General features: G+C 44.6%; 2 protein-coding genes across 3 annotated transcripts in view; one reads left to right on the top strand and one right to left on the bottom strand.

The window, feature by feature from the left end:
* The window catches only part of ANKRD45 (ankyrin repeat domain 45), a 35976-nt gene extending 35806 nt beyond the window's left edge, over positions 1-170 (bottom strand). For both annotated transcript variants that reach the window (XM_077276026.1, XM_077276024.1), the window contains exon 1: positions 33-170. The gene's annotated coding sequence lies outside the window, so the exon portion shown is untranslated. The remainder of the gene's footprint in view (positions 1-32) is intronic.
* The window catches only part of KLHL20 (kelch like family member 20), a 59666-nt gene continuing 41228 nt past the window's right edge, over positions 159-18596 (top strand). Inside the window, exons 1-3 of the mRNA XM_077276023.1 lie at positions 159-450; positions 11391-11588; positions 17718-18291. Of these exons, the coding sequence (XP_077132138.1) occupies positions 11566-11588; positions 17718-18291 (597 nt within the window). The 5' untranslated portion in view covers positions 159-450; positions 11391-11565. The remainder of the gene's footprint in view (positions 451-11390; positions 11589-17717; positions 18292-18596) is intronic.

Here is an 18596-nt window from a genome sequence, read left to right as displayed (position 1 = left end):
CGGACGCGCTCTCCGCTCCCCCATCTTCTCACCTGATCTCCACCTCAGTACAAGCACTGCAGACGCGTCGTCATGGAGACCGCTGCTCCGCCGGAAGTGCGTTTCAAGCCTCTTTCTGAGCGAGGAATGAGTCCGTACAGACGTTGCTTCCAGTGACAGCCGCGGCCGGGGGAAGAGAGAGGCGGCGGACCTCTTCCGGCCGTAAAGGAAGACTGGAGACTCCGGTTAGGAAGCGGCTGTGTCTTGCTTTAGCTACGTGGACCGGCGAGAACACCGAGAGGAGAGGCCGCTGCCGGGGTTATATGATGCCTGGACCGTGAGTGGCGCTGGGCCGGGGTCACCCACGATGTGCTGTGTAATGGCCTCCTATTGACTGGTCTACACAGAGCTACAGTGTAACAGGGCGTGCACCGGGAGTCCACGATCAGCCCCATCACCTGCTCCCACCAGGTAAGTGCCAGTGACCGGATCAGGTCCTATGAGGCGCTGTGTCACCAGGGGGGCTTCTAAGTGTAGAGGATCCCCCACAACCTGCGGCCATACCACCTTGTGTCGCCCCAGGGTCTGTCCGGCGGAGGCACCGGCAGCCTGCTAGAAAGGTGATGTCCCCCCTCATCCGTCCCCCCAGCCCCCAGTTTGTGCAACTTGTCTTCATAAAACATCCGATGATGTGCTGCTGAAGTCACCTGACCCCTACAGTCAATCACAGGCTGTCACTGCTTTTCTGTCTCTGTGCAGTCTTCCTTTTTCATCCAGCTCTCCTGGTATGTGAGGGTCCATCTGGTATTGATGAATAGTGCTGAGTGAACATGCGCGGATAAGGCTACTTTCACACTAGCGAGAAAAACCGCATCCTGCAAAGTTGCCCACAGGATGCGTTTTTTTTTTTCCATACACTTGCATTAGCGACGGACCGTCGGCACAAAAAAAGTTCCATGTAACGTTTTTTTGTGCGTAGTGTCTGCCATTTTCGATCACGCATGCGTGGGCGAAACTCCGCCCCCTCCTCCCCGGACCTTACAATGGGGCAGCGGATGCGTTGAAAAACTGCATCCGCTGCCCCCGTTGTGCATTTATTTCACAACGTATGTCGGGCCGACGCTAGTGTGAAAGTAGCCTAAGGGGTTAACCGAGGGTCTTCAGCATACTCGAATAGCATGTTCCAGTCCCCGCGGCTGCATGTCTCCTGGCTGTTCAACAGCTGCAACACATGCCGGGACTACCTACTACCTAACAAAGAAACCAACACCACCACATATTCAGGGAGATTACAAAGTATTAACATATATAAATTAGGTCATAAATCCCCATGTGGACACTTTGTCAAAGCGGACACATCCATAATCCAACAACTCAATTCCACTAGGGAATAACGATGCACTAGTCCAAGTAAAATTTATTGTAAATCTTTATTAGAAATGTTAAAGTAGGAATAACCAAGTGTGTGTAGATTACAACCTAAAAATATATATGTACCTGAGGCGCCACACCCCCTATGTATCCCCACAAACCTCAAAATACCACCATATTGTTATAATATATTGTCTGCACCTACAGCATCATTATTATTATTTATTTATATAGCACCATTAATTCCATGGTGCTGTACATGAGAAGGGGTTACGTACAGAGTTATAGATATCGTTTACAGTAATCAAGTTTACAGTGACAGACTGGTACAGAGGGGAGAGGACCCTGTCCTTGCGGACTTACATTCTATGGGATAGTGGGGAAGAGACAGAAGGTCGGAGGTGCAGCAGCTCTGGCAATGGCGAGGCAGCAGAATGGTTATTGCAGGCTGTAGGCTTTCTTGAAGAGATGGGTTTTCAGGTTCCGTCTGAAGGATCCGAGGGTGGTAGTTAGAGTTAGATGTCCCTGCACCAAATGCCCATCACAATTGTGACTCAATGTGGCATATCCCAATAGGGGAACTCATATCCTAATCAATGAGCTTTTTATGTATAATCACTATAAGGCTGCTGTCACACTAGCAATATTTGGTCAGTATTTTACATCAGTATTTGTAAGCCAAACCCAGGAGTGGACCACTAGAGGGAAAGTATAATAGAAACACGTCACCACTTATCACCCACTCCTGGTTTTGGCTTAAAAATACTGATGTAAAATACTGACCAAATACTGCTAGTGTGACGGCAACCTCACATGCAGAGTGCACAGCAGATTGTAGGGAACCAGGAGAGTGTGCACCCACCCCAACGTGCGTTTCGGTCCGTCCTTTGTCAGGGGACCACCTAACAAACAGACAATCCCCACATGAGTTGCTGCTGTCTAACAGCCACGAGACATGCAGCCGCGGGGGCTCGGACATATTATCCGAGCACATCAAAGTCACTCAGCACCTGAGCATGCTCAGATAACACTTATCCTAGAACGTTCGCTCACCACTACTTATGGGCTGACTCCAACTTATGTGCAATGTGGCACTTACTGTTGGTCTGTGTCTTACTGTTGGTCTGTGTGGCTTGAATTATAACAGTTTGCGTTACAGACTCATCCTTTTTTTGAAGCCGATATTACACAAGGGACACACTCGGACATCCGTGCAAATCAGCATGAGATCGGACCGCAGTGCACGGACTGGCCGCTGGTCTCCTGACCTGAATGTAACAGCTTCCGGCCAGTCCGTGCACTGTAGTGCCGTCTCTCACCGATTTGCCCCCACGTCTGAATCTGCTAAAATGTGAAACAACTCCGTGAGCACAGCTACGAAGTGGTGCTATAGTTAGGCTAGTCTGCGGTGGACTCCGCGTCTGGCGGCATGCACGCCAACACCTCGCTCTCCTAAAGCACTTCTCTCTGCATACCTTGGCTGTGGTCCCCCAGCATAGAATTTGTGTGGCCCACTGACTTCTGGCCCCATTCATCACATGTATTCCGTATACGTAACTGAAGAAGGTTCATGTTGAACCGAAACGTTTTGAGTATACTGCAAAATAAATTCTTCTGTTCCAGCATCCTAAGTTGAGTGCTAAGTTTTATGTTGATTGAATCTGCTAAAACCCATAGAATTTATTGGAACTTTTCACTTCTCGCACTTCCCGGATCGGCGTCCCTGATCTGTTAAACTGTTTAATCTCCCTAATATCAATCATGGATTAGAATGGGCCATTTAAATCAAAGGGAATCTGCAGAAACAGATAAAGAATGGAAGTTTTCTTCTCCCATCTGTTCTTCCTCCACTTCTAATGGATCCATTTCTGACTGATGTAAAAAATAAATAATTGAGCACTATACAATGTTCAATTATTGTTTTTTAAGATAAACAGATGCAAAATGAAAAACTGAACCCGCTATGTGACTGTGCCGTAAGGTTGCCATTTGGGCCACATTCACACCTCCATTGTGTGCTCCTCCGTGGTCGCCGTCTCCTTCTCAGCAGCTCACTCTGTGTCATTGAGCCGCACACACATGGTCCTCGGTCCTGATCACAAGTTTTGCAGATCTGACTTGGCCATTTAAAGTTGTGAGGATCTGTGTAAAACGGACACTTTAAGGAAAGGCTTTGCACTTCAGTTTTCCCTTCAAGTTTCACCCATTTTTAACTCCACCTTTGTGGAGAGTCAGTGGATCAAAAACATTCATAGATTACCTGCAAAACGAAAGAAACTAGGATGAGCCCTGAGAAAATAATCTGTTTCCCAACAGTCCCACGGTTGTAGCCTAAGGGACTGATCAGATGAGAGTGAATCTGAAGCCTCACTGATCAGATGATGAGAATATCTCCTATACAGGGCTGAGCGCTCACAATCATTAAGATTCCATATGGATCAACTGTGTATTATCGGATTTATTTATTTTTTGATGCATTGTTATTATTTTAAATACACAACTCTTACACCCCCTCAGTCCCTATGTCCCCACTCCTCCTCATCCTTTTAAAATAATAGCATCTATACTCCCCTCCGTTCCAGTGATGTTGGCACCGGCCCTCCCAGGGCTCACATAACACTGGCTGCGGGACTTGCATGACACAGCGGTCACTTCACTGTCGCCTCCTTCCGACAAATCGGACATCCGGAGCAAGTGAGCGAGCAGCCGCAGTGCTGACTGTCAGTTATGTCCGAAGTAGGGAATAATGGAGAGGCCGCTGATAATGTCACATGAGCCCTGGAGGGCAGGTGGTGGCATCTCTGGAGCGGCGCCCCCACCGGAGGAAAGTCTAGCTGCTATTACTCGTATAATGGGGATATAGTAATCCATACTGCATCGGGATTTGCGGGAAAACAGTCCATTGTATATTATCACTAAAGCGCCTAGATGTCATCTTATATCTTCATAAATTCACAACCTGTCGATCAATGTTGCAGGTTACACCCAATGCAATGCAAAGGGAAAAATATGCCTGTAGATTCACTAAGGATCATTGCAAAAACCTCTGCAGACAATCTCTACATGTGACTATATCCTTACAGTCAATATTCTTATAGAATCTGTATGAAGAGGTGAGGACTAAAGATGAGCGAGTGTACTCGTTACTCGTGTTTTCCAGAGCATGCTCGGGTGGTCTCTGAGTATTTATGACTTCTTGAAGATTAAGTTTTCGTCCCCTCAGCTGCATGATTTCCAGCTACTAGCCTGCTTGATTACATGTGGGGATTCCCTAGCAACCAGGCAACCCCCACATGTACTCAGGCTGGCTAATAGCTGTAAATCATTCAGCTGCCGCGATGAAAACTAAATCACCGAACACTAACAAATACTCGGAGATCACCTGAGTAACGAGTACACTCGCTCAACACTAGTGAGGACACAAGAAATAAATATTGTCACAACATCTTGTGTAGTCAGGTCTGACTGTTCCTGGCAGCAGAAATCAGAAGGCATGGACTGCTCAAAAAGGCTTAACCCCTTCCCGACATTTGACGTACTATCCCGTCGAGGTGGGGTGGGCCCGTATGACCGCCGACGGGATAGTACGTCATAGCCGATCGGCCGCGCTCACGGGGGGAGCGCGGCCGATCGCGGCCGGGTGTCGGCTGCATATCGCAGCTGACATCCGGCACTATGTGCCAGGAGCGGTCACGGACCGCCCCCGGCACATTAACCCCCGGCACACCGCGATCAAACATGATCGCGATGTGCCGGCGATGCAGGGAAGCATCGCGCAGGGAGAGGGCTCCCTGCGGGCTTCCCTGAGCCCCCCGCAGCAACGCGATGTGATCGCGTTGCTGCGAGGGTCTTACCTCCCTCCCTGCCTGCTCCAGACCCGGATCCAAGATGGCCGCGGATCCGGGTCCTGCAGGGAGGGAGGTGGCTTCACAGACGCCTGCTCAGAGCAGGCACTGTGAAGCAGCCTGTACTTCTCGCAGATCGGTGATCTGTCAGAGTGCTATGCAAACTGGCAGATCACCGATCTGTATTGTCCCCCCCTGGGGCAAAGTAAAAAAGTTAAAAAAAAATTTTCCAAATGTGTAAAAAAAAATAAAAAAAAATATTCCAAAATAATGAAAAAAAAAAAAAATATTATTCCCATAAATACATTTCTTTATCTAAATTTAAAAAAAAAAACAATAAAAGTACACATATTTAGTATCGCCGCGTCCGTAACGACCCAACCTATAAAACTGCCACACTAGTTAACCCCTTCAGTAAACACCGTAAGAAAAAAAAAAAAAACGAGGCAAAAAACAACGCTTTATTACCATACCGCCGAACAAAAAGTGGAATAACACGCGATCAAAAAGACTGATATAAATATCCATGGTACCGCTGAAAACGTCATCTTGTCCCGCAAAAAACAAGCCGCCATACAGCATCATCAGCAAAAAAATAAAAAAGTTATAGTCCTGAGAATAAAGCGATACCAAAATAATTATTTTTTCTATAAAATAGTTTTTATCGTATAAAAGCGCCAAAACATAAAAAAAATGAGATAAATGAGATATCGCTGTAATCATACTGACCCAACGAATAAAACTGCTTTATCAATTTTACCAAACCCGGAACGGTATAAACGCCTCTCCCAAAAGAAATTCATGAATAGCAGGTTTTTGGTCATTCTGCCTCACAAAAATCGGAATAAAAAGCGATCAAAAACGGTCACGTGTCCGAAAATGTTACCAATAAAAACGTCAACTCGTCCCGCAAAAAACAAGACCTCACATGACTCTGTGGAGCAAATGTGGAAAAATTATAGGTCTCAAAATGTGGAGACGCAAAAACTTTTTTGCTATAAAAAGCGTCGCTGGTTTCACACTTCCGTTTTTGTCTGCAGCGTTTTTTGCACAAAAAAACGCATGCGTTTTTTCCCTATATTTAACATTGAAAACGCATGCGGTTTTTTTGTACGCGTTTGGTCGCGTTTTCAAACGCATGCGTTTTTTTTCTGCATGCGTTCATTTTCAGAAATACAACCTGCAGTATTTTCTTGCGTTTTTAAGCACATGCGTTTGTTTGCGTTAAAAACGCATGCATTTTTATCGAAAAAAACAGAAAACACACTGAAAAGCCACCCACCACCATCAAGGTGATAAAGGGATCCAAACCCTTACCCTAACTCTACCCCTAACCTCACCCCTAACCGTTTAATGAACATTTTCTGACAGTCATAGTGCCACGTATTTCAGTGCCACGTATTTCAGTGCCACGTATTTCAGTGCCACGTATTTCAGTGCCACGTATTTCAGTGCCATGTATTTCAGTGCCACGTATCACGTATTTCAGTGCCACGTGTTTCAGTGCCACGTATTTCAGTGCCACGTATCACGTATTTCAGTGCCACATATTTTAGTACCACGTATTTCAGTTGCACGTATTTCAGTGCCACGTATTTCAGTGCCACGTATTTCAGTGCCACGTATCACGTATTTCAGTGCCACGTGTTTCAGTGCCACGTATCACATATTTCAGTGCCACGTATTTCAGTGCCACGTATTTCAGTGCCACGTATTTCAGTGCCACGTATTTCAGTGCCACGTATTTCAGTGCCACGTATTTCAGTGCCACGTATTTCAGTGCCACGTATTTCAGTGCCACGTATTTCAGTGCCACGTGTTTCAGTGCCACGTATTTAAGTGCCACGTATCACGTATTTCAGTGCCACGTATTTCAGTGCCACGTATTTCAGTGCCACGTATTTCAGTGCCACGTATTTCAGTCACGTTTAGGGTTAGGGGTAGGGTTAGGGTTAGGGCTAGGGTTGGAGGTAAAGTTAGGGTTGGGGCTAAAGTTAGGGTTGGGGCTAAAGTTAGGGTTAGGGTTTGGATTACATTTACGTTTGGATTAGGGTTGGGATTAGAATTATGGGTGTGTCAGGGCTAGGGGTGTGGTTAGGGTTACCGTTGGGATTAGGGTTAGGGGTGTGTTTGGGTTAGGGTTTCAGGTAGAATTGGGGGGTTTCCACTGTCCAGGCACATCAGGGGCTCTCCAAGCGCGACATGGCGTCCAATCTCAATTCCAGCCAATTCTGCGTTGAAAAAGTAAAACAGTGCTCCTTCCCTTCCGAGCTCTCCCGTGCGCCCAAAAAGGGGTTTACCCCAACATATGTGTTATCAGCGTACTCGGGACAAATTGAACAACAACTTCTGGGGTCCAAGTTCTCTTGTTATCCTTAGGAAAATAAAAATTTGGGGGGCTAAAAATCATTTTTGTGGGAAAAAAAAGATGTTTTATTTTCACGGCTCTGCATTATAAACTGTAGTGAAACACTTGGGGGTTCAAAGTTCTCACAACACATCTAGATAAGTTCCTTGGGAGGTCTAGTTTCCAATATGGGGTCACTTGTGGGGGGTTTGTACTGTTTGGGTACATCAGGGGCTCTGCAAATGCAACGTGACGCCTGCAGACCAATCCATTTAAGGCTGCATTCCAAATGGCGCTCCTTCCCTTCCGAGCTCTGTCATGCGCCCAAACAGTGGTTCCCCCCAACATATGGGGTATCAGCGTACTCAGGACAAATTGGACAACAACTTTTGGGGTCTAATTTATCCTGTTACCCTTGTGAAAATACAAAACTGGGGGCTAAAAAATCATTTTTGTGAAAAAAAAAAAAGAATTTTTATTTTCACGGCTTTGCGCTATAAACTTTAGTGAAACACTTGGGGGTTCAAAGTTCTCAAAACACATCTAGATAAGTTCCTTGGGAGGTCTAGTTTCCAATATGGGGTCACTTGTGGGGGGTTTGTACTGTTTGGGTACATCAGGGGCTCTGCAAATGCAACGTGACGGCTGCTGACCAATCCATTTAAGTCTGCATTCCAAATGGCGCTCCTTCCCTTCCGAGCTCTGTCATGCGCCCAAGCAGTGGTTCCCCCCCACATATGGGGTATCAGCGTACTCAGGACAAATTGGAAAACAAATTTTGGGGTCCAATTTATTCTGTTACCCTTGTAAAAATACAAAGCTGGGGGCTAAAAAATCATTTTTGAGAAAAAAAAAAAAAAATTATTTTCACGGCTCTGCGTTATAATCTGTAGTGAAACACTTGGGGGTTCAAAGCTCTCAAAACACATCTAGATAAGTTCCTTAGGGGGTCTACTTTCCAAAATGGTGTCACTTGTAGGGAGTTTCAATGTTTAGGCACATCAGGGGCTCTCCAAACGCAACATGGCGTCCCATCTCAATTCCAGTCAATTTTGCATTGAAAAGTCAAATGGCGCTCCTTCCCTTCCAAGCTCTGCCATGCGCCCAAACAATGGTTTACACCCACATATGGGGTATCAGCGTACTCAGGACAAATTGCACAACATTTTTTGGGGTCCAATTTCTTCTCTTACCCTTGGGAAAATAAAAAATTGGGGGCGAAAAGATCATTTTTGTGAAATAATATGATTTTTTATTTTTACGGCTCTGCATTATAAACTTCTGTGAAGCACTTGGTGGGTCAAAGTGCTCACCACACATCTAGATAAGTTCCTTAGGGGGTCTACTTTCCAAAATGGTGTCACTTGTAGGGAGTTTCAATGTTTAGGCACATCAGGGGCTCTCCAAACGCAACATGGCGTCCCATCTCAATTCCAGTCAATTTTGCATTGAAAAGTCAAATGGCGCTCCTTCCCTTCCAAGCTCTGCCATGCGCCTAAACAATGGTTTACACCCACATATGGGGTATCATCGTACTCAGGACAAATTGTACAACAACTTTGGGGGTCCATTTTCTCCTGTTACCCTTGGTAAAATAAAACAAATTGGAGCTGAAATAAATTTTGTGTGAAAAAAAGTTAAATGTTCATTTTTATTTAAACATTCCAAAAATTCCTGTGAAACACCTGAAGGGTTAATAAACTTCTTGAATGTGGTTTTGAGCACCTTGAGGGGTGCAGTTTTTAGAATGGTGTCACACTTGAGTATTTTCTATCATATAGACCCCTCAAAATGACTTCAAATGAGATGTGGTCCCTAAAAAAAAATGGTGTTGTAAAAATGAGAAATTGCTGGTCAACTTTTAACCCTTATAACTCCGTCACAAAAAAAAATTTTGGTTCCAAAATTGTACTGATGTAAAGTAGACATGTGGGAAATGTTACTTATTAAGTATTTTGCGTGACATATGTCTGTGATTTAAGGGCACAAAAATTCAAAGTTGGAAAATTGCAAAATTTTCAAAATTTTCGCCAAATTTCCATTTTTTTCACAAACGCAAGTTATATCGAATAAATTTTACCTTTAACATGAAGTACAATATGTCACGAGAAAACAATGTCAGAATCGCCAAGATCCGTCAAAGCGTTCCAGAGTTATAGCCTCATAAAGGGACAGTGGTCAGAATTGTAAAAATTGGCCCGGTCATTAACGTGCAAACCACCCTTGGGGGTGAAGGGGTTAAAGGAATTCTAAACCACCCATCCTCCGCACTGCCCCCATTAATCCATTCCTTTCCTTTTAATCCTATTTAGCCTCATATTCCAATTAGATGGTTCTAATGTGTAGCGGCTGTAAGTACACTGGGGGCCTCCCTGCCCCCTGCATGGCGGCCTCCCTGCCCCCTGCATGGCGGCCTCCCTGCCCCCTGCATGGCGGCCTCCCTGCCCCCTGCATGGCGGCCTCCCTGCCCCCTGCATGGCGGCCTCCCTGCCTCCTGCATGGCGGCCTCTCTGCCTCGCCCTGCTGCGGTGGGCCAGTCATCCAAGACACCCCGTCCCCAGCCAGATTTTAAAGTATGTTTGACTGAAATATTTGATGACTATAAAGTAAAAAAAAAAAACAAAACAAAAAAAAAAAACAGTTGTAATCTCAAAATCGGTGCCTGATTCGTGCCGCCTGTTCTTCTGCAAGGATTAATTTGACGTCATGTTCCCTTTGTGTAACCTATATTTCTGCCAATTTATTATGTAACTCTATATTTCCTTTTGGTTTGGGCTTTAAAAGAGCAGCCCTGAAAATAAAGACCAGAGATTATTTGGACAGACAACGATGAGTGTGTCTCTCTGATCATTGTTTCATCGCTTGGGTACCTAAGACGCAGAACACCTGAGTAGGTTAGAAAGCCCTCCTCTAACAAAGGTGTAACTGTTGTTTATTTACTTTTTTTTAATTAATGGTAAACCTGAAGACAGAAAACTATATATACTATATTGTAATAGAGAAATCCTCTTTTTTTTTTTTCTCCTCCTGGACTGATCTTTCACTCTCAAAATTCTTAATTTATGGGAAACAATCTCTTTAGTGATTAAAGAGTGTCATTACTGAGATGACAGTTGGTGCTTGTAAAGTTCTATGGAGAACTGGTAACTGCCGTGTCAGGAGAACTTGCAGCAGGATGTCTGTCTGCCTCTAGTGTTCTCCTCGCCATAGACCTTTATGAGCACCAAATGTCATCTCCTCTCTCAGTAATTGGAAAATCTGTCTTCACTGAAAACAGATTTTACCTTTCAATTTCTAATGAAAGAAGCAAGCTTCTCTGATAAAATATAGTACAAAGTTTCTTATTTTCATGTGTACTATAGATCTATTAAATAATAACTACATTGGCGGTGACTCTTTTAATGTTCTTTTAATACCATTGCTACACTCTGGATGTGATGCCTCTTCATGCGGACAATGTATCCCCCTTGTCGGCTGATGGTTTGGGGTCTGTATGTGCCCTGTACATACGTGGTTGATGTCTTTCCCCATGGTCGGTTCTCACTTTTAATATGGATTTCCTGATTGTGAGCCGAGAAACACTTAGCGGAGGAATGTGGAGTGTAATTGAAAGCCGATGTGGAGGCCGCAGTGATGGAGGCTTCGTCTCTGGGATGGGATCCAGACGTCTGACATTGCACAATGCCGCGGAACTTATGGATTTCTCATTAGATGTGTTGTTTTGCGGGGTCTTCTTAATAACGTCTGCCTAATTCTGCATGCTGGAAAATGTGACCGGCGCTGGCTCGCAATAGTCCGAATTTCCTGAGTTGTCGCCGATTTTTCTTACGATGTGTTGTCTCTTGTAGATGCTGCGGGGATTACTAGATCTTCAGAGCGAAGACGCCAGAAACTGGAAACGACGTAGTTCTGCGACCAGGACCACCCTGGCTGATACCGCACATCGGGCTGGTGGAGACTCCATGTGTTTGTCTTCCCCATTACTGTTTTTAAAAGTTGGGTGAAGAATTCTCTTCACTGTGCATGGACAGAAAGCCAATGCGTAGGTGAGTGTCGGAGGAGGAGGCGCGCGTCCCGCTGCGCTCCATCTAAGTTGGTATTTTTTGGGCAGCGTGTACACCGGATGTACTGTATGCTGTGTATGGGGCTTTGCCTTTCACCCCGGTGCTCAATCCTTTTATGCTGAGAAACGCAAAAATAAAGCATGCCGCCACATACCACCCAGACACATACCGAATAGATACGTCCATTCCTATTCTAGTCATAGTATCTGCCCAACACGGTTCAGGCCCCATCACTAAATCCTCTCCTTTATCTATGCATAAGTATGTATCGAAGCAGAACGCACGCACGCACACACACACACACCCTTTATTTGTGGTTCCAAAAAGATTGTGGAGACAATAGACAATGTGGCTGACAGCCGTTTCGCATATGCAACAAATTCAAAAAGAAGTTAAACCGCACCCAATAATTAAACAGCCTCCATGTGCATAATGGCGCACGTCATATACCAGGGGGTCCAACCCGGTTACAAGTCCATAGCAAAAATAGGAAAAAGACAGGGCCACAACGGACAGTGATAATAGTCTTACGCTTTTTAATCTGCCTCCTGCGGCGACGTTTCGGTCCAATGACCTTTATCAAGGTCAAGCTTGATAAAGGTCATTGGACCGAAACGTCGCCGCAGGAGGCAGATTAAAAAACGTAAGACTATTATCACTGTCCGTTGTGGCGCTGTCTTTTTCCTATTTTTGCTATAGCCGTTTCGCATATGTCACTTCCTCAGGCATCTGATGCTTCAGACGACACCTGACTTGCATGCGAAACGGCTGTCAGCCACAATGTCTGTGGAATTGCAAATAAAGGTTACCGTATTTTAATGCTCAGTGGCTAGTGTCACATTTTCTCATTGTATTACTATTGTACTGTTTCCTGATGAGCAGCATTGAGATGGCTAATCAGCTGCTGAATCTAGTTAGTTTCGTCATTGCTGTCTTAAAGCACACAGTATGAATGGAAGCAGTGCCGGATCCCTGTTTTTCTACATCTAAAATATATATATATATATATATATATATATATATACACAGTACAGAGCATTTTAAAGATTTTTCTGTATTTTCATGACTATGAAAATTGTATAATGACACTGAAGGCATCAAAACTATGAATTAACACATGTGGAATTATATACTTAACAAAAAAGTGTGAAACAACTGAAATTATGTCCTATATTCTAGGTTCTTCAAAGTAGCCACCTTTTGCTTTGATGACTGCTTTGCACACTCTTGGCATTCTCTTGATGCGCTTCAAGAAGTAGTCACCTGGAATGCTCTTCCAACAATCTTGAAGGAGTTCCCAGAGATGCTTAGCACTTGTTGGCCCATTGTCCTGTTGAAAAATAAATGATGGTCCAACTAAACGCTAACCAGATGGAATAGCATGCCGCTGCAAGATGCTGTGGTAGCCATGCTGGTTCAGTATGCCTTCAATTTTGAATAAATCCCCAACAGTGTCACCAGTAAAGCACCCCCACACCATCCCACCTCCTCCTCCATGCTCACGGTGGGAACCAGGCATGTAGAGTCCATCCGTTCACCTTTTCTGCGTCGCACAAAGACACGGTGGTTGGAACCAAAGTTCTGATATTTGGACTCATCAGACCAAGGCACAGATTTCCACTGGTCTAATGTCCATTCCTTGTGTTCTTTAGCCCAAACAAGTCTCTTCTGCTTGTTGCCTGTCCTTAGCAGTGGTTTCCTAGCAGCTATTTTACCATGAAGGCCTGCTGCACAAAGTCTCCTCTTAAGAGTTGTTATAGAGATGTGTCTGCTGCAAGAACTCTGTGTGGCATTGACCTGGTCTCTAATCTGAGCTGCTGTTAACCTGAGATTTCTGAGGCTGGTGACTCGGATAAACTTATCCTCAGAAGCAGAGGTGACTCTTGGTCTTCCTTTCCTGGGGCAGTCCTCATGTGAGCCAGTTTCTTTGTAGCCCTTGATGGCCACTCGTTTTCTTTACTTAGCTGCTTTTTTCTTGCCATAATACAAATTCTAACAGTCTATTCAGTAGGACTATCAGCTGTGTATCCCCCAGACTTCTGCTCAACACAACTGATGGTCCCAGCCCCATTTATAATGCAATAAATCCCACTTATTAAACCTGACAGGGCACACATGTGAAGTGAAAACCATTCCCGGTGACTACCTCTTGAAGCTCATCAAGAGAATGCCAAGAGTGTGCAAAGCAGTCATCAAAGCAAAAGGTGGCTAGTTTGAAGAACCTAGAATATAGGACATAGTTTCAGTTGTTTCACACTTTTTTGTTAAGTATATAATTCCACATGTGTTAATTCATAGTTTTGATGCCTTCAGTGTGAATGTACAATTTTCAGTCATGAAAATACAGAAAAATCTTTAAATGAGAAGGTGCGTCCAAACTTTTGCTCTGTACTGTGTATATAAATATCTCTTCACTATAACTATTTAAAAACTCTTTTTAGTCTGGGCCGTGAGTTTTCTTATTTCTCAGCATATTTATTTCGCTGAGTATGGGTGCAGATTGACACATAGTTTGGTGACCACGCCTGAATTGAGTCAACCTATTTGAACTCTGACTCCATCTTCAATTCCTTTATGAATTGCAACTGACAGAACATAAAATATATTTATAATCAAGGGAATCTGTCACCAGGTTTTAGCCACCTAATCTTAGAGCCGCATTATGTAGAGACTAAGACCCTGATTCCAGCAATGTGTCACTCACTGGGCTGCTGGCTGTAATTTTGATAAATTACAGTTTTATCAGCAGGAGATTATTACTAGAGGACTAGTAAACCTGCTGCCAGGTAGTCCTCCGTATTTATGAGCTCTGCATAACCACACCCCACAGCTGATTGGCAGCTTTATGTCTATGCACAGTGTACACAACGGCCAATTAGTGCTGTGGGTGGGGTTATGAAGAGCTCAACATTCAGAGAACAGGTAGATCTGCAGAAGAGCAAAAGAGCAAAACATATATACATATATATACACACATACATGCATTATATATACCGTATATTCTATCTATCTATATAATCCTCCTGAAGTTGACACAGAAACATCTTGATTTTCACCATCAACTAGCTTTATCTCTGCTTCCACAGCGCTGCAAATAAACCTTTATTATCTGTGGCATATAGAATTTTTTTTAAAATCCCGGTGGTAATGGAACGTAAGTCAGGAGACTTTTTTTCTTTGTAATAGAAGTGTATGGTATATGCACACAGGCCATTATTTTAGTGTAAAATGATAATCTATATGTACACGGTCCATAAGGTGGTATAAGCAGAAAGTTGCACCAAAGATATAACACTTTGTGCTACATTACCACAAATTTGTCCCTTTTGGTCATCTCCTAAATCGATGCAGATTATGGCTGTGTTAAGAAATCTCCCCCATTAAAGTGCGTTACAAAAGGATTATTAAAGAGGACCTGTCATTTGTTAAAAATTAAATAAATACCTTGTATAAGATCCCTGCAATCCCCTGACTCTAAGGGTACCGTTACACAAAACGATTTACCAACGATCACGACCAGCGATACGACCTGGCCGTGATCGTTGGTAAGTCATTGTGTGGTCGCTGGGGAGCTGTCACACAGACAGCTCTCCAGCGACCAACGATGCCGAAGTCCCCAGGTAACCAGGGTAAACATCGGGTTACTAAGCGCAGGGCCGCGCTTAGTAACCCGATGTTTACCCTGGTTACCATCGTAAATGTAAAAAAAACCAAACAGTAGATACTCACATTCCGGTGTCCATCAGGTCCCTCGCCGTCTGCTTCCCGCACTGACTGTGAGAGCCGGCCGTAAAGTAAAAGCACAGCACAGCGGTGACGTCACCGCTGTGCTGTGCTTTTACTTTACGGCCGGCTCTCACAGTCAGTGCGGGAAGCAGACGGCGAGGGACCTGACGGACACCGGAATGTGAGTATGTACTGTTTTTTTGGGTTTTTTTATATTTACGATGGTAACCAGGGTAAACATCGGGTTACTAAGCGCGGCCCTGCGCTTAGTAACCCGATGTTAACCCTGGTTACAAGCGAACGCATCGCTGGATCGGTGTCACACACAACGATCCAGCGATGACAGCGGGAGATCCAGCGACGAAATAAAGTTCCAAACGATCTGCTACGACGTACGATTCTCAGCGGGGTCCCTGATCGCTGCTGCGTGTCAGACACAGCGATATCGTATGGATATCGCTGGAACGTCACGGATCGTGCCGTCATAGCGACAAAAGTGCCACTGCGAGACGGTACCCTTACGCTCTTTTCCGTTCTGTGCTGAGTCGCTCTATTGCAGAGATACTCAGTTTTATTGATTTTTGCAGAGCAGTATGTGGAACCTCTGCTTTTAGTGCAATGGGGCGTGTCTTCTCTGAAGGCGTGCACTTTTACCTCTCCCTTTTAAGATGCTGCCAATCACCGCTCAGCAGTTGATGTAGAAGTCAAGCGATCTCCAATGCTGCTGAGCTGTGATTGGCAGCATCTGTAATGAATGGGATGGGTGAACGTAAACGCCCGTAAAGAATACTCTGAAGAAATGCCCAGCTGCACTGTAAGCAGAGATTTCACATACTGTGCTCCAGAAGAAACAAATCTGAATATCTCTGCAATGGAGCGACGCAGATCAAAATGGAAAATAGCGGCAGAATCAGGGGAGCGCAGGGATTTTTACAAGGTATTTACCTCGTCTTTTTTTTTTTTTTTGAGCGACAGGTCTATTTTAAATCTAAAAGTGCATGTGTTTTTTTTAATAAAATGTATCATTGTGATAATCCCTTTATTCATTTAGTATCATCTATTTTGTCACTTTTTTAATTATAATTTAGGATTTAGTTTTCGATACAGAGATTATTTTGCGCACTCCTTTGTGTAAATAAGTATACGGTGTATCGACCTTTCAGTGACTCTGGATGCAAATTATTTATTGCATTTCCAATGGTTCTTTTATTTGGCAGCCCGTCCGGGGAATCTGCCCTATCCGTTCTATATATAAATGCGTTTAATGGTTTCCCCTCTGCCAAGAGCTGAGACACGTTGCTGAGGCTAATGCCCGCTGGTCAGGGCTCTGGTTTCACCTTCAGCTGCTGGATTAATGATGCGAGGGCTGGAGAAGGCAGCCGTTGTGTTGTCCGTCCGGCACTTCCCTCGCTGTCTTGTGGACCCCAGCAGCAGCTCCTTGTCAACGGGGAGAAAAAAACCGTCCAGATGCCAGACCTCCTAGCATGGTAATGGGGCTTACGGAGTACGGCTGGGTTTGGTGCACTCAGATATTTTGCACTCATTTCTTTAGTTTAGGCAGATAATAAACCTACAGATCTAATGTAGTGCACTTATGATTTCTGAAGCCACCGTTCAGTGGTGGGGGGCACAGTATATGTGCATGTGCAATATATATAATTTCTAGGAAATCTGCACTTTACGCATAAAGTTTTTAAAAAACGTGCCTATTAATTGACTTAATTTTTTTTCTCCCATTGTATAAGAGTAAAAGAAAAAAAATGCATGTATTGGAAATAATGCTCGTCTTGCCTTGGCCCAGCAGGATCTGTCTGTTCTTGAGTCATGTTTTTTTAGTACATGAGCAGGTAGATGTTGTGGCATTATTAAAGGGATTGACTATGTTTAATTAAAAACATTTTTGTACTTAAATGCACATATTTTGGGTGAAATATAATTTTTGCAATTGGGCCTCATTAAAATTGTTGGACCAATTGACTCCTCTGCGGTGCATTAGGCTGCTGAATGAGTTAACTAAGAATCCGTCAGTAAGTCCACCATGACAGTCTTCATGTGGAGTCTCTAACTTTTATGTCTTTCTGAGCGCCTCTGTGCTGATTTATGACCACAGACAAGTTAAAACTTGTATGTGCAGGGACACAACGAGCCTGGAAAATCCAAATGGTGCAAAATTTTTAATGAAACCCGATTGCAAAAGTGATTTTGAGCCCCAAATATGTGCATTTTAAGTTTAAAAAAAAAAAAAAAAAAAAGCCACTCGTTTACCATGATGCAATAGCAGATCTGTATAACTGCATCTAGGAGCAATAAAGGGCACAGTGTGCGAAGAGCTGCAGTCTAGCATCCTCACTGATTTATTAAGCTGATGTATATTTTTGTCCGCAGGTGTCTCAGTACTCGCCCAGGTGAGACTGGAATGGATGTGACGAGCCGTTGCACCCTCGGAGACCCCAACAAGTTACCGGAGGGGGTCCCACAACCGGCCCGCATGCCTTATGTCTCCGATAAACACCCGCGGCAGACTTTAGAGGTCATTAACCTCTTGCGGAAGCACCGAGAGCTCTGCGATGTCGTCCTTGTGGTGGGTGCCAAAAAGATCTATGCCCATCGGGTCATCCTCTCTGCGTGCAGCCCGTATTTCCGGGCGATGTTTACCGGCGAGTTAGCGGAAAGTCGACAGACGGAGGTTGTGATCCGGGACATTGATGAGCGCGCCATGGAGTTGCTGATTGACTTCTCGTACACCTCGCAGATCACAGTAGAGGAAGGCAACGTGCAGACCCTGCTGCCGGCCGCCTGTCTCCTCCAGCTTGCAGAAATCCAGGAGGCGTGCTGTGAATTCCTGAAGCGGCAGCTTGACCCGTCCAACTGCTTGGGCATCCGAGCCTTCGCTGATACTCACTCCTGCCGGGAGTTACTGAGAATCGCAGACAAATTTACCCAGCATAACTTCCAGGAGGTAAGCAATGGAAAATGTGGATGACAGTAAGTCCGGCCCGGCGGCGGGATCATGTTTCCTGCCAGTTGTGTATTTAATGTCCCTGATCTATGGCGAAAGTGACACGACGATGACAGCGAGCGAGCCGCTCCGTTCACACACATGCTATCCCCAGGATCTGCTATATATACAAGTGTCCAAACTTTTTTCTCAGCCCCCTACTTAAGTGCACACCTTTTCCTCCAGAGGCTATGAATGCCATCCTATGCCAGGATCACGGTACATGTAGTTCTTCAAAACTTATCTACGGGCTTCATAAACTTTAT

The sequence above is a fragment of the Ranitomeya variabilis genome, chromosome 8, assembly GCF_051348905.1.
Source record: "Ranitomeya variabilis isolate aRanVar5 chromosome 8, aRanVar5.hap1, whole genome shotgun sequence".
Classification (NCBI taxonomy): Eukaryota; Metazoa; Chordata; class Amphibia; order Anura; family Dendrobatidae; genus Ranitomeya; species Ranitomeya variabilis.
The sequence above is the reverse complement of the archived record's forward strand: the minus strand, read 5'-3'. Positions and strand labels throughout refer to the sequence as shown.